Source organism: Parastagonospora nodorum (genome assembly GCF_000146915.1).
Source record: "Parastagonospora nodorum SN15 chromosome Unknown scaffold_17, whole genome shotgun sequence".
Classification (NCBI taxonomy): domain Eukaryota; kingdom Fungi; phylum Ascomycota; class Dothideomycetes; order Pleosporales; family Phaeosphaeriaceae; genus Parastagonospora; species Parastagonospora nodorum.
Genome location: NW_001884565.1, coordinates 651,392 through 673,276, shown reverse-complemented (window position 1 = coordinate 673,276; position 21,885 = coordinate 651,392). Strand labels below are relative to the sequence as shown.

General features: G+C 51.7%; 11 protein-coding genes across 11 annotated transcripts; 7 read left to right on the top strand and 4 right to left on the bottom strand.

The window, feature by feature from the left end:
* Positions 1-770: 770 nt before the first annotated feature.
* Positions 771-2,686, top strand: SNOG_10705 (hypothetical protein; the record flags this gene model as incomplete). Its single annotated transcript, XM_001800914.1, has 2 exons — positions 771-1,006; positions 1,048-2,686. 2 exons carry the CDS (start codon positions 771-773, stop codon positions 2,684-2,686), a joined length of 1,875 nt encoding a protein of 624 aa, XP_001800966.1.
* Positions 2,687-3,284: 598 nt separating this feature from the next.
* Positions 3,285-4,177, top strand: SNOG_10704 (hypothetical protein; the record flags this gene model as incomplete). The annotated part of the gene is made up of 4 exons (XM_001800913.1): positions 3,285-3,393; positions 3,497-3,567; positions 3,658-3,885; positions 3,911-4,177. The coding sequence occupies 4 exons, from the start codon at positions 3,285-3,287 to the stop codon at positions 4,175-4,177; spliced, it is 675 nt and encodes a 224-aa protein (XP_001800965.1).
* Positions 4,178-5,111: 934 nt separating this feature from the next.
* SNOG_10703 (hypothetical protein) lies at positions 5,112-5,882 on the bottom strand (the record flags this gene model as incomplete). Its single annotated transcript, XM_001800912.1, has 1 exon — positions 5,112-5,882. One exon carries the CDS (start codon positions 5,880-5,882, stop codon positions 5,112-5,114), a length of 771 nt encoding a protein of 256 aa, XP_001800964.1.
* A 513-nt stretch (positions 5,883-6,395) lies between these two features.
* On the top strand, positions 6,396-7,027 carry SNOG_10702 (hypothetical protein; the record flags this gene model as incomplete). The annotated part of the gene is made up of 2 exons (XM_001800911.1): positions 6,396-6,501; positions 6,717-7,027. 2 exons carry the CDS (start codon positions 6,396-6,398, stop codon positions 7,025-7,027), a joined length of 417 nt encoding a protein of 138 aa, XP_001800963.1.
* A 430-nt stretch (positions 7,028-7,457) lies between these two features.
* On the top strand, positions 7,458-8,169 carry SNOG_10701 (hypothetical protein; the record flags this gene model as incomplete). Its single annotated transcript, XM_001800910.1, has 2 exons — positions 7,458-7,964; positions 8,098-8,169. 2 exons carry the CDS (start codon positions 7,458-7,460, stop codon positions 8,167-8,169), a joined length of 579 nt encoding a protein of 192 aa, XP_001800962.1.
* A 279-nt stretch (positions 8,170-8,448) lies between these two features.
* SNOG_10700 (hypothetical protein) lies at positions 8,449-8,824 on the top strand (the record flags this gene model as incomplete). Its single annotated transcript, XM_001800909.1, has 2 exons — positions 8,449-8,730; positions 8,783-8,824. 2 exons carry the CDS (start codon positions 8,449-8,451, stop codon positions 8,822-8,824), a joined length of 324 nt encoding a protein of 107 aa, XP_001800961.1.
* A 2,022-nt stretch (positions 8,825-10,846) lies between these two features.
* Positions 10,847-12,651, top strand: SNOG_10699 (hypothetical protein; the record flags this gene model as incomplete). The annotated part of the gene is made up of 2 exons (XM_001800908.1): positions 10,847-12,511; positions 12,640-12,651. The coding sequence occupies 2 exons, from the start codon at positions 10,847-10,849 to the stop codon at positions 12,649-12,651; spliced, it is 1,677 nt and encodes a 558-aa protein (XP_001800960.1).
* A 53-nt stretch (positions 12,652-12,704) lies between these two features.
* SNOG_10698 (hypothetical protein) lies at positions 12,705-12,886 on the bottom strand (the record flags this gene model as incomplete). The annotated part of the gene is made up of 2 exons (XM_001800907.1): positions 12,705-12,743; positions 12,770-12,886. 2 exons carry the CDS (start codon positions 12,884-12,886, stop codon positions 12,705-12,707), a joined length of 156 nt encoding a protein of 51 aa, XP_001800959.1.
* A 559-nt stretch (positions 12,887-13,445) lies between these two features.
* SNOG_10697 (hypothetical protein) lies at positions 13,446-15,625 on the bottom strand (the record flags this gene model as incomplete). Its single annotated transcript, XM_001800906.1, has 4 exons — positions 13,446-13,564; positions 13,655-13,965; positions 14,023-14,380; positions 14,606-15,625. 4 exons carry the CDS (start codon positions 15,623-15,625, stop codon positions 13,562-13,564), a joined length of 1,692 nt encoding a protein of 563 aa, XP_001800958.1. The 3' UTR covers positions 13,446-13,561.
* A 359-nt stretch (positions 15,626-15,984) lies between these two features.
* Positions 15,985-17,885, top strand: SNOG_10696 (hypothetical protein; the record flags this gene model as incomplete). The annotated part of the gene is made up of 3 exons (XM_001800905.1): positions 15,985-16,063; positions 16,193-16,500; positions 16,557-17,885. The coding sequence occupies 3 exons, from the start codon at positions 15,985-15,987 to the stop codon at positions 17,883-17,885; spliced, it is 1,716 nt and encodes a 571-aa protein (XP_001800957.1).
* A 146-nt stretch (positions 17,886-18,031) lies between these two features.
* SNOG_10695 (hypothetical protein) lies at positions 18,032-20,078 on the bottom strand (the record flags this gene model as incomplete). The annotated part of the gene is made up of 4 exons (XM_001800904.1): positions 18,032-18,203; positions 18,274-19,242; positions 19,290-19,681; positions 19,731-20,078. The coding sequence occupies 4 exons, from the start codon at positions 20,076-20,078 to the stop codon at positions 18,032-18,034; spliced, it is 1,881 nt and encodes a 626-aa protein (XP_001800956.1).
* Between the last annotated feature and the right edge of the window lie 1,807 nt (positions 20,079-21,885).

Sequence of the window (21,885 nt, the reverse complement as noted above, 5' to 3'; positions counted from 1 at the left end):
CGCATCTCGGTGGAGTACGAGCCGGCCGGGGTCTTTGGGCGATAGTGGTCTGTGTATCATTTGCGACAGGCTACCTTAGATTGTTCTGCGACGAGCACCAGGGTTTGCCGAGCAGTTGGTGGAGGAGGACGCGCAGGCCGGACCCACGGCGGGAACTGAGCGGCTGTTCGACTGTCAATGGTCATTGCGATCAACGGCTCAAACGGTCCTACGCCTCGCGGGCACCGACAGCCCTTGGCGCGCGAGGTATGAGAAGCCTCGCACCTGCTATCCGGGGAGTTTGGAGGGGTGGTGGGTTTTTTTCTTGGTGTTGGTGGTCAGCGCCGTCACGTGCCTGTCAGCCTCACGGAGCTACTGGGTCAGCCAGCATTCCCGATGCGATGGCGCTGACATGGCCCTGCAGCGCGACGACGACTTGCCAACTGACTGCGCCTGCCCTTCGAGCTCATCCCCGTGCCCTCATCTGGTGCTTCTGGCGCCCTCTTGTGCAGTGTTCCTAGCTGTCACCGGTGCTGGCTTAGCCGTGTGAAACATATTGTGCGGCGTCGCGCCTGAAACGACGTGTGCAACACCACCCCCGTCCTCCGCATCTCTGCCCTTCTCGAACCCCGACGGGCACGCGGCACACACACACACCCACGACGTCACCACGCCCTGGATCCCCAGAGAACATCGAACATCCAACACCGAGCATCGCTGATCCGTCATTCACTGCCTCGCTGCCGCCACATCTCGCACCACATGCCCGGACTCTCGACGATCCCGTGACCATGGCCACGCTAGGCTCGCCCTCTCCCCCGTCTTCTCCTTCGCGAACCATGCGCCGCCGCGGGTGGGCCAGGAAGGTCGAGCGGTACTGCTGCAACACCATCACCTACTTCCCACTCGTCTTTGTCTACGGCCTGACCACCTGGGCCGTGTGGGTCGAGGCCGGCATCGGCTTCGTGCCCTCGAAGAATGCCTGGACGGGTGCGTCTCCTATGACCTGCCATTGCGACGCGGCGCGGCATGGCAGATTGCTTTGTCACACCCGAAGCTGTTGTGCAGTTGCGTGGACAACCGATATGCTGACATTGGTGTAGGCAAGTTTTCGTCTGCGCTCGGCGTCTTCTTCTACCTCATGCTCAACTGGAGCTACACAACCGCCGTCTTTACCGATCCGGGGTCGCCCCTCAGCCTCAACAACGGGTACAGCCACCTGCCTACTCAAGAAAGCGGGGCTCTGCAATATACATCCTTCACCGTGAAAGCGTCAGACGGAGGCGTGCGCTTCTGCAACAAGTGCCAGTCCAAGAAGCCCGACCGCGCCCACCACTGTTCAACATGCCGCCGCTGCGTGCTGAAGATGGACCATCACTGCCCATGGCTCGCCACATGTGTCGGCCTGCGCAACTACAAGGCCTTCTTGCTGTTTTTGATATACTTGACCTTCTTCTGTTGGACTTCGTTCGCCACTTCTGCGTACTGGGTTTGGAGTGAGATTTTGAGTGACGGTCAATACACCGAGTCCTTCATGCCCGTCAACTATGTTCTGCTCGCCGTGTTGTCCGGCATCATCGGAATTGTAATCACCGGCTTCACTGCCTGGCATCTTTGGCTTACTTTTAGGGGGCAGACGACAATTGAAAGTTTGGAAAAGACGCGCTACTTGTCGCCACTGCGGAACACCATGAAGCACAATCTGACTGACCGCAACTACCTCGACGCGCAAGCCAATGGACGATTGAGCATTGGTGACCAATTGCGCGAAATTCATGCGAACGCGCTGCCTGGCGTGACGCGCCCGGAGGAAGGTGAGGCCCCGTCGCGCTCTCCAGCGCCTGGTGATACGCCAATGAGTAATGGATACTCACACCCTGCCTACCACTCGTATGAACAGCGGGAGCGCCAGCAAAACCAGGAGCGCTATGACAGCTACCTCGACGAGAGAGACAACGAGCAACTCCCCAATGCATTCGATCTGGGATGGAAGCGCAATGTCGCGCACGTATTTGGACCTTCGCCGCTGAAATGGTTCATTCCGATTGTTACGACAACGGGCGATGGGTGGTCCTGGGAGCCAAGCCCGAAGTGGCTCGCAGCACGAGAGCGCATAAAGCGCGATAGGGAGGCGGAGGAGCAAGTCCAGAAGCAGCGTGAGCGCGCTGCCGGCTGGGGTCTTGATTCTCCCACTGAAGCAGAATTTAGGCGCCCCACAAGGACAGCACAAGGCTGGCAGCCCGGTCAATACAGCCACGCTGTACCCAGACAGCCTCATCGCCCCGAATGGCAGTCTCCATTGCGCCACGACGAGCCTGCTCGATACCTGACGACCACCAACGGCGTCGTGAAGTCACCACTGGAGGGAAGACGGAGTCCAAGCAAGGCTGATCAAATACTGGGGAGAGAACATGGCATGTACGCCGATGGCGACGTACAGCTCCAAAACATGGACCGAAGGAAGTTTGACCAGTACAATTACATATCCGAGGACGAAGAAGACGACGACTACGAAGTCTCGAGCGATGAGCAAGCCGCGGACCAGAAACGCGCCCAGCAAACGCAAACCGGCCCGCCACCAAAGTCCACACAGAACTGGAATGACATACCAGAAGGATTTTTAGATCCCGCGCCCCAAGGCAAAAAGAGCACGAGTCGGGAACGCAATCAAAAGAAAAAGGGGGAATGGGATGACTGGGGCTCGTAATGAGGGGCGGTAATGAACCATGTTGCTATATGTATGTGTAAATCTTGTCTGCATAAAGGACCGGCGTTGTATTTCCAGCTGTTTTGTCTTGCATATAAGCACTGCGCCGTCAAAACACGGCGGCAATACCAATACTCCTGTTGAATACAAAACAACATCTATCGAGACCTACCTACATCTTCATCCATGACATCAATCCTTCTCCCTCTTAACCTCAACCTTGACTACTCCCTCCTTTTTCGCCTTCACCGCCCTCTGCTCAACTAATATCCCCACCCGACTAATCTGCCTCATCCCCCTCGCTTCCAACGCGCCCACAACGCCCATCATCACATCCCCCCTCGTCGCGCCTTCTTGCGAGCCCACTATTTCGCCAAATCGAAACAGCCAGTCTAAAAAGTACAGCACGACCGCAACATTTGACCACACACTCAGGCTTGAATATGGCATGACCGCTCTCACATGATATCACGTAGAGCATTTGTTGCGGCACCAGATCAAAGCAGCGCGGCTCCCCTGGAGGCCAAACGCTCGTTCTTGTCAGGTGAGCAATTCCTTTGCGCTCGAAACAGCGATCAGATATGTATATGAATCATGCATGAGAGCTGTTGGCCCATTTGTTGCAACACGCACCTCATCCATCATGGCTCTCGAACCAGACGCTGTCTTGAGCGAAACGGACTTCCGCACTTACAACCTCATCAAAGGTCAGCAATCATCCCTGGACCAAGCCTGTCTTTGCACCAGCTGACACCACCCCAGAATTCATCACACTATTGCCGAGATGAAGAATTGCAGGAATATATCTAGTACGCCGCGAAGCCAACAAAGAGAGCACAGGCAACAAGGCGAGCGATTTCATCGGCTATCGAGCCGCCGTAGTATGTGCAGAGTCGAAACCTGTCTATGTCATCGAGCCAGTGATAGCAGAGACGCGATCTAAAGCGTTGAGGAAGCTTCTCGAGGCGTAGGCAGTGGAGATGGAAGAGACGCTTCAGTTCCCGGAACTCGATGGGTATCTCGAACGCTTGGAAGCTGCCTCTGTGCTCGGAGACACCAATGATGTGCGCGAACCTGGTGGGGCGGCGCATGAAGGTAGCAAGCGCGCTAAGACGGGTAAGAAGAGCGTAGGAACCAAAGACGAGGAGGCGGTGTCGTCGACTGAGGATGAGTTCGCCCACGACTTCCAAGAGGCACATGTTCTAAAGGCTCGACGAGTAGTAGGTACGAGGAGCACCTGCGATCAATCTTAGCGATGAAGATGCTGAAGAGCCAGTACTGGAGCAGCGGAAATTGCAATCTGGCACCAAGCTGGGTGAAGTCAAGCGCAAGCGCAAGGAATCTGTCACTGAGAGCGACCAGGAGACGGAGGATGACAACAGTGTGGTGGATTCGAAGTGCGTTGGGAAGCAGGCAATGAAGGCGCCGGAAGAAGCTGGAGTGCAGAGGGGTAGGAAGCGCGGAGGCAGGGGAGGAAGGCCTGAGGCGTAGATCTCTAATAGTCATGATATTGGGTCGATCCAAGTCACAGTATATCACTGAAGGGTATGAGGCAGCAGCACACCATGGGCCTAGAAAACTTGCGAGAGGATGGGATTATGGGTTGGACATGGCTTTGAGCAAGTTGTGCGCGAGAAAGCTCGTTCTCATGCTATTTACACGAGCAAGTCCCACGTCCTCGGCGCTTCACTTGCTGGCAGTACGTTTTCTTATGCGTATGGCAACTTTGTCGAGCGGTCGCAGCATGCCAAATGCAGCTTCCTGCACCGGAGGCAGCACCGCGTCGAATAGCTCATCATCGCAGAGCTGGATCTCAAACTCATTGAACAGGACCGCGATAGTCATTGCGTGTACCGTCCTCACATAATCGCGACCAAGAATTGGAGGTTGGCCGCTTCCCAGGGTCATGTTCAGTGACTCCAAGCCTTCCATGCTGAATATTGTTTCGCCAACACTACGTCCTTTCGTTCCTGGTTTGGAACTCGAGCGTTCTCCGACTAGAAAGCGTTTCGGCCAGAAACTGGTAAGCGGTCTTTCCACGGTTTGTGCTCGCACGTTACTCCACGCTGTCGTGTTAAGTGCCATGTCGTGCGATATTGCAACAATGTGGGTGTCCGCAGGTACAGCCCAGTGCTCATCGAGTGCCAAAGTCTTTTGAGTGCGGAGGGCTGCGATTGCTGCTGTACGTAGTCGCATAGTCTCGGCAAGCAGCGACTCCATTAATGGCATCCCCACCAGACCCTGGATGTTATATGTTGCACCATGGGAGGGGCTGTAATGAAAGAGGCCGGCTGTAAACTCATCGACAAACTCTGCCGCCCTCGCAACCTCTAAGAGCGACCAAATCGTGCATGGAACCATGGCTGATAGTGAACTAGAATAACGGTCAGCCTCAGCGCCGTTAGGAAGTCACCATTTATCAAGCTTACTCATGCATAATGCTCAAAGCTTCTGTAGCACGCGCTTTCATATCCAAGACGTCGATGTTGCTAAGGACGTGATTTCTCTCTTGAAAAAACTTCGAACCCTTCATTGCATCCCACGTCGGATCTTCGTCAGCGATTCTTGCAGACTCTGAACCACCGAGGTTCGCTCTCAACCACTTCTGGATGCCAAGCAGTAGGCGATCTCGGGCTTGTATCGCCGCTCCTGGGACCCAATAACGTGGCAAACCTGGTACGAAGCCTTCAATTGTGTCAGAAAACTCCAAGTAGTCCTTCATGACATTGGGGTACTGCTTGAAGAGATCCAAGCCAAAGATAGAGACCAGGATACAGCGCGTGACCACTTGGCGGAAGAAAGCCCAAGTATCTTCAATCTGTGTCCAACTGCCCACTTGAAACATCTTGTCGTGGAGATTTTGTGACAAGATTGAGACATAGGTCTCGGCGTTGTTCAACAACATCGCCCCAGTAAAGTGCTTCTCGGTCAGAGCGACATGTGCGTACTGAAGGTCTTTGATATCAGCTTCTAGTCCGGCTTTCCCCGCGTAGAGGTTTAGAGCAGCTGCTGGCAAACCGTACACCTTATCGAATAGCTCCAGATGGAAGGCTGTTGGCGTAATTTGGCGGGATGCATTACAGACTTTATCGACGTGCTTTGGATCTCGCACAATCAGGAATGACTGTGGTCCTGCATTGACGAAGAACGGGCCGAATTCGCCGTAGTCTTGTCTATCCTTCTTTAGCGCACGCATACTGGCGGATAGTTGGCACATACATGAGCTGTGCGAAATATTTCTGTGGTCCGACCGAAGCCAGTCCGAATGCATGGAAGACAACCGGCACCTGGTATGGTATAGTTGGGGGTATCTTGCCGGAAGCCTTGCTCTGTATTCTTTGCCGAAAAAGTGCTGACGTGACATAGTATGTTATGACAGGAAGTAGGACAGAACATCCGAAGACGGACAGAACCACTCCGATATTGAGAAATGCCATTGTGTGTACCAGCCAGCTGACAGTTGTCACGCAACAACTATTGACAAATGTTGCTGTCCGGGTGTGGTGTAAGCATGTACGCACAGTCTGATTAAGTATACACAAAAGGGAGCCGAATTATTTGAGCGAGTCCTGTGCCTCGGTTTGGAGCAGAAAATCTAGATATGACGGTCTTTAGAAGATGGTGTCGTGTGAACGTTGTTGCGATTGCAGCTCAATTGGGCCGAGATTGGCTAGCGGCGGCAGATTTTCGGCAGAACAACCAATTGATCATGTCATCCCCGAGTGTCCCTCATTCTCCCGATCCTGACAACACAGTCGAGACAACATGGGACAATCACACCATTTGTTCAGCTCCTAAGACACATGCTCGATCATGTGCGATGCGGCAAACTCTCACTAAGCTCATACGATGGCAGGTTCATGAACCCACGCGAGGCATGTGCACCAGAAAGCTTGCTGTCTCTCATCACGAGCATTGCAGACGTGTCGATATATACAGAGGTCTTCAGCGATATGAAATGAAAGATCAGAGTTCTTTCTGCGCAGAATTTTCGCTAAACTACCAGTACACATTGCTCTTACTGCAGTAGGTACCCGCGAAGCCCAAGATGATCTCGTCAAATCTTTCGTTGAGAGCCTTGTCTCCACACGAGCCCTCGCCGAAGAGCGCATCGCCGAATTCAAGAGACTGAACACCGACCCGGACATCGCTGCAGTTTGGCTTGCCAACAAACTTAAGCGAACAATCGGGGAATACCCAAGAATTTACGATCAGATGGTTGCACTGGCTCACGCTGAGGTGCTGATATCGGAAGAGATGCAAGCAAGTTCGTGGAAGAGTGCAAACAGGCAAGGGACTCGAGCTTGGATAGGCGTCAGAAGGTTATCAACGCAGCTCTAAAAGAGCTAAAGAAGTCAGGCGAGAGGTACATCGCAGAAATGGCGAAATCACGTAAGCGTGCTGGATTGGACAATGTCTGTACAGACTGAAAAAAACATGACAACGAATTCGTAATCGTAATTGTCTGCCGGTCGTATGTCAAGATATCCCTAGCTCTTGCGTATTTGCATTCGTCTTACTCACCACGGTGACTTTAGGTTGCAAAATCCCTGGGCCGCGTACGAAATTGCGCAGTATGATCAAGTCTTGTTCCCTCGTAGCTTCACCTCGTGTCCCTTTGGATGCACTTCCCCTTTCAATTTTGATGTTAGGCAGGGTCGCTATTCCTCCCGCCAGCCGCCAGCTGCTTGAATAACGCAAGCTGTAAACGTACGGAGCCAGACGTTACCTGCGACAAATCAACGTTCTTATCATACTACATACCTCCGCCATGGGCCACAGCTCGTCGAAAATCCCACAGCCGCCACTACCTGATATCCTTATCGACCTTTCAACTCCTCCAGACAAGGTGTATAGACCCGACGATGTTGTGACTGGCAACATTACCTTGGTTCCGAGCGTCCCCCTTGTACCAGACGCAATTGAGGTGTCGCTCTTCGGGAAATCGCTTGTGTGGTATCGTGCGGCTACAGTGATCAACAACGTCACGCACTACTGGCATTGGCGCGACGATAGACCCTTGTTCGAGATCACGTCGATTGTCTTACCAAATGTACACACGGCTGCGCCAATACTTTCATCTGGGGAGTCCTATACATACCCATTTCAATTTCGATTCCCTTCAAGCGTAAGCAACAGTCGCTCAGGGCAGTACGAGGACGACCATGGCACGCGATGGACTGTTGACCATCATTTGCTCCCTCCTAGTTTCTTGCATACGAGCAAAATGGGTGTCGTTGCGGGCGAAGATGCGAACTATGCAAAAATCGAGTACGGCGTACGTGCGAGGCTGAAATACTCCCGGTACTGGAGTCGCAAAAGGTCAGAACATCCACGATCTGAAGGTTACAGCACCAGTGCTGTTCGTCCACCGAATTTCTCACCCAAATATTTCACAGGACCCCCCCCAGTGCTACAAGATACTTTCAGCCTTTCAGCATGAGATCTTCGGCCCTGAAGGACCAAGCGTCATCGTCCATTAGCTTTCGCCAACACGTACGTGATCGCCTGTCATCCAGCACACCGAAATTAGACTTCGAGATATCACTCGAAATACCGCAAGCCCTCGCGTCAGGCTCAGAATTATGTTTACGGGTCTTCTTCAATGTCATTTCCACAACAGAGAGTGCATCACACATCCCTACCGTACAGTTCACTATCCTCAACCTGTACTTGCAGGAGTTTATTGCCATCTGTGCCCCCTCGGATAAAAAGGCATCGGACTCTTGTAGAGGATACTATTGGAAAATATATACGAAAACATGCAACCTCCCATCACACCTTTCTCTGGTCAAGAATTTGTACCCTCAAGCAAGGAGAAGATACATCTCAACAGCATACCACCATCTGCGACGCTGAATCTCCGAGAGACACCGAGCGAGAACGGGGAAGCCTCGCAACGAGCGAGTAGCTGCGACACGTGGTTCAAGGCACGCATACCAGGCTTCACATCCCCAAGCTTCAAGAGCTTCGCAATCACCCGGGCATATATGATCAAAGTCAAAATTTGCATTGGGATTGGCGGGAAGAAGTTCGAACATGAGGTCAAAAGCGACGTTGAGATGGATAGTACGCCGGAGTACTATCCTAACGCAGCTTGGACCGAATTGGCAAAACGCAGGAAGGATAACAGGTTGAAGACATGGGAGCAGAAATCGCGTTGGCTTTGGCGATGTGAGACGCGTGGCTTGTCGAATTGCATATTCGATACTCATTCCTGTTCTGTACTTCTCGTGCCTCCTTGCGTGTCCTTTGGGTTGCAAGTTCGCATACCATGTTTTTTATACTTTTTATCACTACACTTGCACTGAACTCGCGTTTATGCGACCATGTATCTTTCGTGATAATACTCTCTGGACACAGAACCGCCCCTATACGATTTGAACAGAAAGGCGCTCATTGAAGAAACGTCTAGGACGCCCCCGACCGGCTTGCTCTGGTATCGTCGAAGTCAGTTTCGGCGGCACGCTGCCTTGGTCTTTTTTTGGCTCACATACACTAGTAGATCAGCTTTAATTCTTTTAACTTCCCCCGTGGACAGAATCATCAAGAATGGAAGGTGTGAACTTGGATGGTTAGCTTACATAATTTAGTGTAGTCGTTATGACTCGTTCGGTCACCGGAAGCCCCTCACCCCCTTCAACAACGGCCGTACTACTATGCCTGGCATCGAATCCAGCCTGCTCCGAGTCCAATACGTTCTGAAACTCATCCACCAACGATACATCGGCTTGGCTACCAGTGTAATTCTACCCTGTCCACGTCCGGAACCATTATACTATCCGTTAGACCTCCTTTGCGACGGAGCGCGCCCACCGCGCGTCGTTCCTTCATGCGCAACCTCATTCATGTTCATGCGACCTCGCCGATTTTGACTAGTCACACGAGGGTGAGCACGGTGGAGATGCCATGCCGTTTCTCGTGATAGATAGAATACAGCCACTCTGTCTCTGCCTGTGGCACAAGGTCTCCACTGGCAAAGTCATGGCTACGCTTGGGCTGCTGTCGCGCAACACAACTGATCAGCCTGAGGTAATTAGTTTGAACATCTTTCTAGTAGGAAAGCGTTGGACCCTAGTGCTATCATTTGTCACTTCAAAAGCCTACTGGAACGACGATCACCGACGATTCGTTAGTAGCGCAGCTTGTGGTTTCGTCCGCGCACATGCGACAAGGCATGAACGGTACCTGAGCTCACTGCCGAGGCTGGATACAACAACACCATAGATGAGAGGTTACTTTCCCACACGGATTTGTGGTGAATATGGGGATGGTTTGCTACCCCGCGTTTTATCCCCGGATTGTCCTTGTTAGGAAATGACTCCGTCAGCATGGATGTGCATAACCAACGCATTTCGGCTGATCTCCGTGCAGTCTGACCGGGAACCCGGGTGCGCAGAGACGTACCAAGCCCACAAATGCCGTACGATATACGACGCCATCTGGTAGGATCGTACTGAGCCCAATGGTCGTGTCGTCACTGCGCGATGTGACCTTTGCTATCTTTTCGCTGGGCTTGCGCATCGCAGGACCTTTGGAAAATTGAGCGTTGGTCGAAACAGCTGGTGAAAGGGGTGGATAAAGTCTCTATGGACCGGATGCATTGATCCGACATCCCAGTATACAAGATGCGAACGCCATGATTCGTCTACATGCTACGCCCGGTATTCTGCGATTCGTAGATGGTACCTCGTGACCTCCTACAACCTTGAGACCCAAGCGCCCTTAGCCCTAAGGCGGCGACGCACCGTCTTTGCTTGGTCCACCTTACTTCGGCCGCGTCTTTTGGCTAGCACTATGCTCGGCACAGCCTTCATTGGTCAAAGTGTACAGAAGCTTTTATATTGGGACTATCGGAATTTGCAGAGCCTGATGTAGTACGATCTGCGATGCCAGGCATGATGGTTGGTATACCAGCCAGGGGCATGCTGCACGAACAGGAGACTTGCATACTTACTCTCAAAGCCTCCAGTCACCTGAACATGCTACGGTGTCGTTCACCGAGGAAGTTGCGAAGGATCTATTGACTTCCAGCTTGTGATTAATTCATTGTTAAGTCCTATATAGGGCGGGTGGTGTACATCATTCAAGCTTCAAGCGCTACCTCAAGCGTGCCTGCACAGTTCCTCCATTCACGAGCTTTGTATCTTGCAAGCCATCATGAAGCTCGCAGCAGTTCTCGCCCTCCTTCCTCTGGCTCTTGCAGCCCCAGCGCAGATACAAAAACGTGCGGCACCTACTATCATCGCACCCGCTGCACAAGCCACTGTCGGTGGTAAAGACTTGTTGGGCGTCGAAACCTTCAATGGTATTCCTTATGCTCAGCCACCCGTTGGCCAGCTCCGACTCAAGGCGCCTCAGCCTCTCACCTCTGCTGTAGGCAAGGTTGACGGCACCGCTTCTCCACGAGGCTGCCCACAATTCTTCTTCAGCACCGATCAACAAAACTTCCCAACGAATGTACTTGGAACACTTCTCAACACACCTCTTTTCCAGACCGTTACGAATGCCGGTGAGGACTGCCTCACGATCAACGTCCAGAGGCCTTCCGGAACGAAAGCAGACGCCAAGTTGCCAGTACTCTTTTGGATCTTCGGCGGAGGATTTGAACTTGGTGCCACCTCTATGTACGATGGCACTTCGCTTGTCGCCGAATCTGTCGCTCAAGGCAAACCCATCATCTTCGTGGCTGTCAATTACCGCGTTGGAGGCTTCGGCTTCATGCCAGGCAAAGAGATTTTGGCCGATGGATCCGCGAACTTGGGCCTTCTCGACCAGCGCCTTGGTCTACAATGGGTGGCAGATAACATTGCCGCGTTCGGTGGTGACCCAGACAAAGTCACAATCTGGGGCGAGAGTGCCGGTGCCATCTCGGTCATGGATCAGATGCTGCTCTACGATGGCGACTTTTCGTACAAAGGAAAGAACTTGTTCCGTGGAGGCATCATGAATTCGGGGTCGATTGTGCCAGCGCAGAAGGTCGACTCAAAGAAGGCTCAGGCCATCTACGACACAGTTGTAAAGGCAGCAGGCTGCTCTGGATCCACCGATTCCCTCGGGTGCCTGCGCAATGTTCCCTACACGAAGTTTTTGCAGGCCTGCAACAGTGTTCCTGGGATTCTGGGCTATTCTACCGTCAACCTATCATACCTGCCGCGTCCAGACGGCAAGACAATTACCGATTCACCCGAAACACTCGTACTCAATGGCAAGTATGCCAAAGTTCCCTTTATTGTGGGCGATCAAGAAGACGAAGGAACGCTTTTTGGTCTTTTTACGCCAAATCTTACCACCCAAGCTGAGGTATCAGAATACTTTTCGACCGTTTTCTTTGACCAAGCGACAACAGCCCAGATCGATTCACTTGTCGGAACATACCAAACCATTACCGAAGACGGTTCCCCATTCCGTACCGGCTTATTGAACAACTGGTACCCACAGTTCAAGCGTGTCAGCGCAATCCTTGGCGACATCACTTTCACAATTACTCGTCGCATATTCCTCGAGCTTGCTTCCGCTGTAAACCCAAGCGTGCCATCATGGTCGTATCTCGCTACATACGACTACGGCACGCCCATTCTCGGTACTTTCCACGGCTCGGACCTCTTGCAAGTATTCTACGGCGTGCTGCCAAACAATGCAGCGAAGAGCATCCGAGGCTACTACTACTCATTCATATATGAATTGGATCCGAACAAGGGCAACAACCTTGACGACTGGCCGCAATGGAGTCAGTCAAAGAAGCTGCTCAATTTTGGAGCGAACAGGAATAGCCTGTTGGATGACAACTTCAGGAAAGATACCGAGGATTGGCTGAAGGTCAATGTAGGGAGTCTACGGGTGTGAATGCTCATTGAACATAAATTTTAATGAATGTCAATATTTTAATCCAAACGCTTGCTAAAACCTTGCTTTTCCCTCGTCGAACTGTTGCTCTTCTGCACGTTTTGCAGATGTTCTCCTAATCGTTGATATAAGACCGAAGTCTCATGCATACAGATGTGCAAAGATCCACGTCTCATGCACGCATCTTCGCACTCGCGCATGTCGCAGAGACCTGCATATGACAGTAACCAATCATACCGAAGGGATATGCCCGGAACGTGCGGACGGAATGCGCGGATGATCTTCAATGAACCTAAAGGTGTCCACGGGTAGCCCAGATGTCTTGGTATCGTCTTGGGTTGGGACAAAGATCATCATGGCTGTGCTTCCAAATTGTCGGGACGTCTCTACATATTCCTGCGTTGTCTGATGCGCTTTTGACTCGCAACCCCCACTGCTCGTGCCGACGTAAACAATAAGGCCGGAAGTCGCGTTCGCATTCGTTTGCTCGGGACCGGGGACGTTGGCGGCCCGAGATCATGTATGTGTCGCGTGTGCTAGTTTTAGTCAAAGTGTCATTAGCTGTGGGATCTGCGCATTTCGGATGGCGATCTCGTTTCGATGCTCCGGCTTTTGAGGTGTGGGGCCGGGCAGATACCAAAGGCGTAGCGAGAATATTAGTGTAGTATAGATATGCAAGTGTAGAGTGAAGCATATTTGGAAGCTTTCTTCAATTTACCAAGATGAAGAATGCTAGTTCGTGATGTCTGAGAAAGAGGTCTGGGAAGACCAGATTACGATGCTGCCATATCATCCGACCTTTCCTGCAACGCGTGTGTTTGGCACCATTTCCATGCACTCCAATGTCTCATTTTGCAACGCCATTTTTCTAGACCGAATTGAACACAATTTCACGCGCATAGATAACTGTTTTGAATACGTAGAAGCATTCCCGTTCTATCATTTCTCACCAGATCGCCGAATCACATTCTTATTATGCAACCTCTTTCGATGGACTCTATCCTGGATAGGCTATGCTCCTATGTCGTGTCAGTCAATGATCCTACCATGCCTCATGCCTCTTACTCAATTTCTTCCTGCGTACGTCAGCATAGCCAGAATGAAATTGATCTATTGACATACCTCGTCTAATAACCTTGGAGACCAATATTGCCAGGCGTGATGTTCGACCTGTAGCGATTCAGCACAAATCTTGGCTTTGATGGTGAGCATGCGAACATTGTACTGTACAACTGCATCCCCACCGAACAATTTTTCGAGCAATGCCACTAGCTTCTCTTTGCGTACATAACGCGAAGCGAGCATAGATAGCATGTAGCTCTCGGGTACTCCTGCTGGAATGGCGGGCTTTGCGTAGCCCTCTGTGTTCGACTGTGATTGTAATGGCTGTGCGGTCGGTCTCGACGTCCGCACGTCAGTGAGCGTTGATGCCGCTAGAACATAGAAGTTAGTATTAAAAGACGAGGTATAATCAATCGCATGGAACTTACGCAGCTGGTCAACCCCATCTACTCCCACTAATCCGTTGTTTTCGTTCTTCTCCTTGACCACAGCTTCAAAATTCATATACTCATCGTCAGATATATCCGGATTGTTTGCAGCGTTGAAAGGATCTTCAGAACCGATGATTTCATCATTGGATGACCCCAGATTGCTCGCAGCACCACCCGATATTGATGAAACATCTGCTTCATCGCTTTCGTCACCTTCTTCGTTATCATTCATATGCGGAGGAATAGCAAAAAGCGAGAGCTGTTCGTGATGTTTGCCTAGATGACGACGGAGCTGAGTAAGGGAACGCTGTTTCTCCGTACAAAGTGGACAGCATGCTTCTTGATCCATCGAATACTGTCTTTCACAGCTGCGCACTATATCTTTGATACGAGCTTTCCTGGCAAGCTCAGCGTGTTTGCTTTCAATGTGCTCGTACAGCTCATTCGAGCATTGAAAAACCGTATTGCATCCTATGATACACTCCCAATACTTGCGATGGGCCTGCAACTCGTGTTGAAACCATTCATGTCTTGACTCATACGTATGGTCTGGCACCCGACAGCCAGAGGCTGTACATACATATGGCTGTAGATCAGTGTAAACATGCTTGTGCCAGGCATGTAAATGCTTAACAGACGTAAACCGAAAGCACAGAGGGCACTCAAAGGGCTCGCCGTTCAAGCCGTGCTCTGGTAACTTTGGAGGCCGTATTTTGGAGGGGTCGCTGTTTGAGGATGCATATGAAGTTTGGGAAGCTGCATCTTCATCGGGAGGAGTAATCCCAAAATCAGGTACTATGATGCTTTCCTTGACCGCTGGCGCAAGCGAAGACGCCACGGTGCTATTGGCCCACTCCGAAGTTGTTGTATCAAGGTTTCCAGCGTTTTGTGGAGCTTTGGAACCTTGTGGTTTCGGTTCCAGATCCAAGTCTTCCCCCAGCTTCATTCTATGCTCTTCTCGATAAACCAGATATTGCCTTCTACGCGATATTGCTCTGCCAAGTCGGAGTACGAGGTATTCTGGAGCATCTGGAAACTTCTCCCGTACATGCGCAATATCCCACGGCTCTTGAGGTGGATCGTTCATTTGCCTCGAGTGTCTAAATCGATCGTGGGGTGCTGGGTTTCGGATAGCGATCGAGAGGCGCATGAGGCAAACGATCACTTCACTCATGTTGGAGATGAGTTGCGCAAGTTCCGTTGGTGGGTGTTCTTCCGAGAATTGTGATCCAATGTTGGAGGTATCTGAGTCTGAATCGGAATCGGTCATATCTTCCCAAGACATCTGCTGCCCAGTGATGATCTGGAGCATGTCTTGTAGGTCGTGCTCGAGGTGCTGTAGAAGCTCTATAACTCTGGTTCGTATGTGAGACGCTTCCCGCAGCTTATAATCGAGTGAAGCCCTTCCCTTGTGATGGGCTCCGATGTTGCCGACCCATAGTCGGAAGCGACCAAGTAAGTCGTTTGCCACACTTGCGGGCAATTTGACGCGGACTGTGGGTTCAGCTGATGCTAAACTCCCGTGTACATTGCGGAAATCCACCAAACATTTGCTGACTTGATAAGAGATCAAGATGGGGTCTGTGGCTATATCAGACATGTTGCACAGTGCGGGGTTACCCGATGCAAGTCAGCTGATAATAGTGCAGAAGTTCGTCTTAGCTAGTAAACTATGACATGCTAGGACTAACTGTCACTATGATCGAGGTCTATGATAATTTGCGTTGTATAAGATGCGTGGAAGATGATTGAGTAGTGACTGTGGTCAGGCTGGTCGTGGACTATGGGGATCTTTCCTGCGGGTGACAGGTCATGCGTTACATGCACAGTTACATGTACACAACACTCTCCTCAGCTGATCTACCCCGCAACCAAGTTCGAACTCATCCTTCATCATATGAAGCAAACAGAAACTCAGCTTCTCCTCTATCTCTTGTCTTTACACGGACGTAAACGAAGATGTCGGGCCTTGAAATAGCAGGCGTCGTTCTTGCAACGGTGCCGTTCATCATCGCTGCCCTGGAACACTACGCCACTGGTAAGTGTCTTACGTAACAAGAATATTAGCATTGCATATCTTGGAATCTTGTAACCTCCAAGAATCCGAGAACGAGTGTTGTTTTAACTTAATGATTGGCTCAAAAGTGAAAATTGACGGCGTACATAGGCATCGAAACTGCAAAACGATACTTCTGCTACAAGCGGGAGGTGCAATCCACCATCCTCTCTCTTCAAACATACTACACGATATTCACCAACACGCTAGAGCAGCTACTAGGAGGCATTATCAGAATAGAGCACATGGCCGATTTCATCTCAAATCCAGGTGGCGACGTATGGCAGGACGCGACCATCGATGCGAAGCTGCGCGAGAGGCTTCGAAATGCATACAAGGTCTATTTCGATAATGTTACTGGGATGGAAAAGTCGATGAAAGAGATCATGAAAAAGCTTGGGCTCAATGCGCAAGGAAAGGTGAGAAAGTTTGCGAACGCCTCACCTTAGAACATTGCTGATGTCATACTTATCAGCCGCAAGATTCCGACCCAAGTCACTTCAAGAAAGAATTACGCAAACTGCAGTTTTCTCTTACGAAAGCCAGATACTCTGAGCAGCTCGAAAATCTAAATAAATGCAACGATGCTCTGACGCAACTCACAAGGCAATCGTTGGATCTTGAATCCTCTCGGTCCGAAAAGACGTCTCTTGTTTGTCCAAACTTTGATGCGCTTCGAAGCTACGCCCGCAATCTCTTCGACACGTTGAGATGTAGTTTGAAATGCAGCTGCAACGATCACGCTGTTAAACTTCGTTTGGAAAGCAGGAGTGATAAGACCGATAGGGAAGATGACCTTCTCGCAAATACATATTTTCGCGTCATCTTTACGCACAATGTCACTTTGACATTGTCTACAGATGCCGCGTGGAAGGAGGCCGATATCCGATGGATCGCGGAAAAGCCACTTCGACTTCCCCTAGCACCACAGTCAACGCACTACAAGGCAGGCAAGGCAGCCCGAACAGTACGATTCGATACGTCCCACGATCAGGCGAACAGTTCGACAATCACGCTTACGGATACAAGTACCAGTACCCTCAGCTCCAGCCTTCGAATAGAAGATCTTTGTAAAGCAATCGAGGGTCTCCATTTACATCAATCGCAGGCAAATGTGTGCGCAGGGTATCTAGTCGACAACCTCCAGCGCAAACAGGGGATCTACCCATGCCAGCTCCCGACTTCCCAGGACAACCAGAAGCAGTGGAGTGCGTATACCTTGCGACAAATTCTTACCCAGCCGGCCGGGACTGGGCCAAAATTAGCGCTGGTCGACACATACAAGATAGCTCTTGATCTGGCATCGAGTGTACTGCAACTCTACGAGACCCCATGGCTCAGCAATGATTGGAGCGATGCCGATGTCTACTTTGTGCATCGCCCGGGCACTTCACTAGCTACCGCATATCAACATCCGTTCATCTACCGTGATCTCTCAACTGCCACAAGTCAAGACTCCGTCACTCAGCTCCCGACCGACAGCCTGATCAGAAACCAAGTTCTCTTCGCTCTAGGCGTAGTACTTATTGAACTCTTGTATGGAATGCCTATCGAAGAGCTACAAACGTCTCAAGATGCCAGTAGTAGCTCAGGCATAGCTTGGCGTGTCGCGGAACGATTGATTCGAGAGCAGCAAATTGAGCTTCGAAGTGGGATACACTATGCAAACGCAGTGAGGAAATGCATTCGCTGCGACTTCGACATGGCTCAGTGGAGGCTAGAAGACCACGACTTCCAGCAAGCAGTCTACAGCGGCGTGGTGGTGCCGCTAGAAAGGACGCTTCGGCATTTCACTAGCATTTGAAGTAGAGTAAAGCAAGTGATTTTGCAAGATTATCGTACTTGTCCCATACAAAAATTCCCTTCATCGCCAAATATCCCTAGTCATTATATACAACGAATACATCAAACTTCTCACAAATACATCATTCTATGCGCTCAAATTTGCGCTTAACATCCACTAGGCAGCGCCGTGCTTCCTGTCCTGGCGGTCGAGCTGTACCTCGCACCAGAGCCGAGACCACGCTTCGCGAAACCCTTCCAGATATCGCACTTGTTCGCACCACCGGTAAGCGCAACATCAGCATCGAGGATAGCGTCACGAGCCTGGACGAAGTTGGGGCTGCAAGGCTGGCTGTGATGTTGTCAGTAAGGGAGTCTTTGAAAAGGGGAGGTGTGTGGGGAAGACTTACAGCGCCATGCCGTCGACAACCAACTTCATCGCCAAGTACTTGCCATCAGTAGGCGCACCGTTCGCGCCGAAAGTAGGCTTCGCGCCATCGTTCTTGCCGTACCTGTCGATCAAGTTCCACATGACCTCGTACAACATGGTAGCCCAGACGGTTCCGATGGGGTGCACACCCCTGAGGTTGTTCACATCAGTGTACTTGTGGGGGTTGGTGGTCAGCGAGGTGGAGTACGGGTATGTGCGGATACCCTTAGGGTCGTTGGCGATCCACGAGCCCATGGTGTAGTCCTTAGCGCGGGTGTCGCCGGCCTTCAGGCGGATCGCGGTCGCCATGAAGTCGCCCCAGCCCTCGCCCATGCCGCCAGACTCGAGTGCGTTGAGGCAGTTGGAGTTAGCGGGGCCGCCGGTCAGACGATTGGAAAGACCGTGGGTGTACTCGTGGATGACGACGCCAGCTTCGAAGCTGGAGTCGCGGTTAGGCGTCGAGAGGTCCCAGAGGAACATGCGCATGCGGCCGGGCTGGCCATCTGGTGGGGTGGCAAAGTTGGCGTTGTTAGTGTCAGAGCCATCATGGGTGTTGAGGATGACCATGTCGTTGCCAGACCCTCCTGCGCCGTTGTTGTTGACCTCGAAGTTGCCAGCCCTCTCGTTGAAACCAAGGCTGTGGAGAAGATCGTGGTAGACGTTGGCAGTGTAGAATAACTGCGTAACGGAAGCATCAACATATGTTGATGGTGGAGACATTTGCAGAGTGTAAGGGTAGCTGAAGTTCTGGCTGGTGCTTGTGGGGCGGTAGTTGCTCAGGTAGTCTGATCCTCCATCAGTGTTGGATTGAGCAATAGCGTTGTTACCGCGGGGCACGTTGTAGGTAGTGGTTCCAGTTCCTTGCCAGGTGAACTCAGATGCCGTGGTGTCCCAGGGGTTAGTCACCACAGCGCGTGAGCCTTCAGTGGGGTCGTTCAATCCCCAGGGGCTATGTATATTTAGTATGGAAAAGCTTTGGAAGGTCATTCAACTTACTAGACTTGGTAAGTGGCATCCGCAGAGTAGTCAACGACACCGTGGATCTCCTGGTTGGTAGCAGCATCGACATATGTCAACAACCAGTTGCTCATGATGTCGGTCTCAACACGCCATGTAAGCGCAAGGTTGCCATCGGACTTGACCAGGTAGACGAGCTTGGCCTCTGGGTCCTTGACCGCACCAGAAGTGCCCTTGAGGGTAAAGGTCTCCTTGGCACCGGTAGACTCAGCAGAAGCCTTCTCAGCAGTAACAGCGAGCTGAAGCTTGTCGTTGGCGGCCTTCAAAGCATCGACTGGGTCCGAGAAGTCGCGCTTCTGCAGTGGGTTTGCAGGGATAGCGCCGGTGTAGAAAGAGTTTCCGTATGAGAAAATGGATCCATCCTTGGCAACCTGATGTTTGTCAGCAGTGTTGAAAAGCAAAGAGAATCAAATGCCTTACGTTAATGTTGAAGTCGGCGTTGTCGATATCGAGTCCGTTGGCAGTCTGCTTGAAGTTGACATGTGCAATGCCGTTCGAGCCGACGTAGTGGTCTTCAACGACACGGAAAGTGGCATCTTTGGCAACAGATTTGACGAGCTCGGTGGCTGTCTCGAGATAGTCGGCGCGCTTAAGGAACCTGAGGCTGGGCTCAGACACAGCTACGGTGGCGTTCACGTACTCGGAAGTGGCTGTGAGGCGGAAGGCGTTGATGTCAACGGCACGGCGCGTGAGAGCGTTTCCGTGGGAGGTAGGGTGGGATGCGGCGAGGGCAACTAAGCCAGCACCGGCCAGCAAGGAGGACAACATGTTCAGCGAATGAGATGGAAGATGCGGTCTCGATGTTTGGATGATTCAAAAGTAAGTATCAGGGTACTCTCGACATTTTATACATAAACGACATCGTCCCACTGCGCGCGGTCTCGTCGCTGGTGGGGGCAATGTTACGGTGGTGGGCGTCGTGAACTTCCTAATTGGGAAGCTCGAGCAAGATAGTGTAGGTGTGTGCCTAGCCTGGGAAGAGCCGTCCGACAGTGGCTCATGTCAGGTCCACGAAAAGAGCTTCCTCTTTGGCAAGACCTCCGTGGCGTACACTCCGATGTGTGATATTTCTAAGCGTAGTCGGCGCCAGAATACCTCCCAGACGATATCACTTGCCTGTTCGATGACCACAGACCCGTATTGACGGCGGCTTGGCTGGCAGCCCATGCAATATTACAAGTTATGCGAAATGTACACCACTGTAGACTACTCGTATGGTCTGAATTCAACGACGGTATAGTCCATCGCAAAAGTGAAGCTGGTGAGGAAGCAAGCAAATAACAGCACATTGTGCGGCTATCAGGACCACTCTGCTGGAGAGCCCATCGTGAGATCCTCTCCCAAGGTTCGCTGCCAAGTAGGAATAATAGACTCTGGCGCCGGTAGCGAACCACACGCGCTGTGCTAAGCAAGCTTAACCTACACAAGATCATCGGAGTTGCCTGTGTAGTGACCTTCCTCACTCAGTGCATTGTGGCCAAGCCTATTGTTTCTCCAGCATCACCAGCAGCGGAAAGGCTGCCCCTTGGCAAGCCGGTCTTGGCTACCTTAGCATGCTCGAAACGATCAAAAGCACGCGACAATATTGGACAATAGATGAAATGTGCTGGCGCGCTGTGGGAGCCTGCAAAACATAGAAGTCGACCTTCCGGATTGGCGTAGTCACCAGGGGTCTAGTGTCGCGGTAAGAGCGATAAGCCGGTCCTGGATCGGAGATGGTACTGCCTCGTGATGCAGCATGGAGATGTCGTGCCAAAAGCTAAAAGCGTCTGCGGCGAAGATACGGGGTCGCCCGGAAGTTCGTTGAGCCTCGTGGGTGTAGCCGTGGTGGTCTCTCTCTTTCGCGCTCAAGCCAGATCGACGTTTGCAATTTCCACACTGGCGCCCCGACTTGGCATCGCGAATGTTGAAACAAATATAGAAACCAATTCAATGCACAAGTACTGCGCATATCGACTTTCGTCCGCTGGTACGAGACTGGAGTCGCTCTACTGTCATCGTCAACATGCAGTCGCTCGAGCTGCATCCGACCAGAAAGGGGCTTCGACCGACACGCAGGTTGCCACAAGAATCGCTCATCACAGTGTCGAATGACCGCATCACACGGTACGTGCTGCTTACATCTGACGACGTTGAAGATCGTGCCAGCTGAGCTGTGTGCTTTGGTGGTGTAGGGTGATGGGCAGATGTTGCTGTTGCCATCCCCACTGGCGTAAGCGCCTCCCGCATTTCAACCCATCCCAACACGGCCTAGCCTAGGGCGCGCTGTCAGCATCTTCAAACCCAACCTCGACCTTCAAATCTCCTATTGAATACATGTCAGAGTCTGTCAGCATAAAAGCACCTCGAATACCACCGTAAAACACTTTTCGAGAAAACCATCGTGCCACGGCGACAAGCTTTCACAAGCTCTCACGCCGCGCGGCGGACCGATTTGTTTCGTCTCCAGATCTGCGACAAGACTGCTCGTTTCAAGTCTCACGGCCGTCTCCAATTTTGTGTCCGTACGAATTGGACGAGAAGCATGCATCTCCGCATGAGAGAATTCTCCGAGAACATATCTCCAGATGAGAAT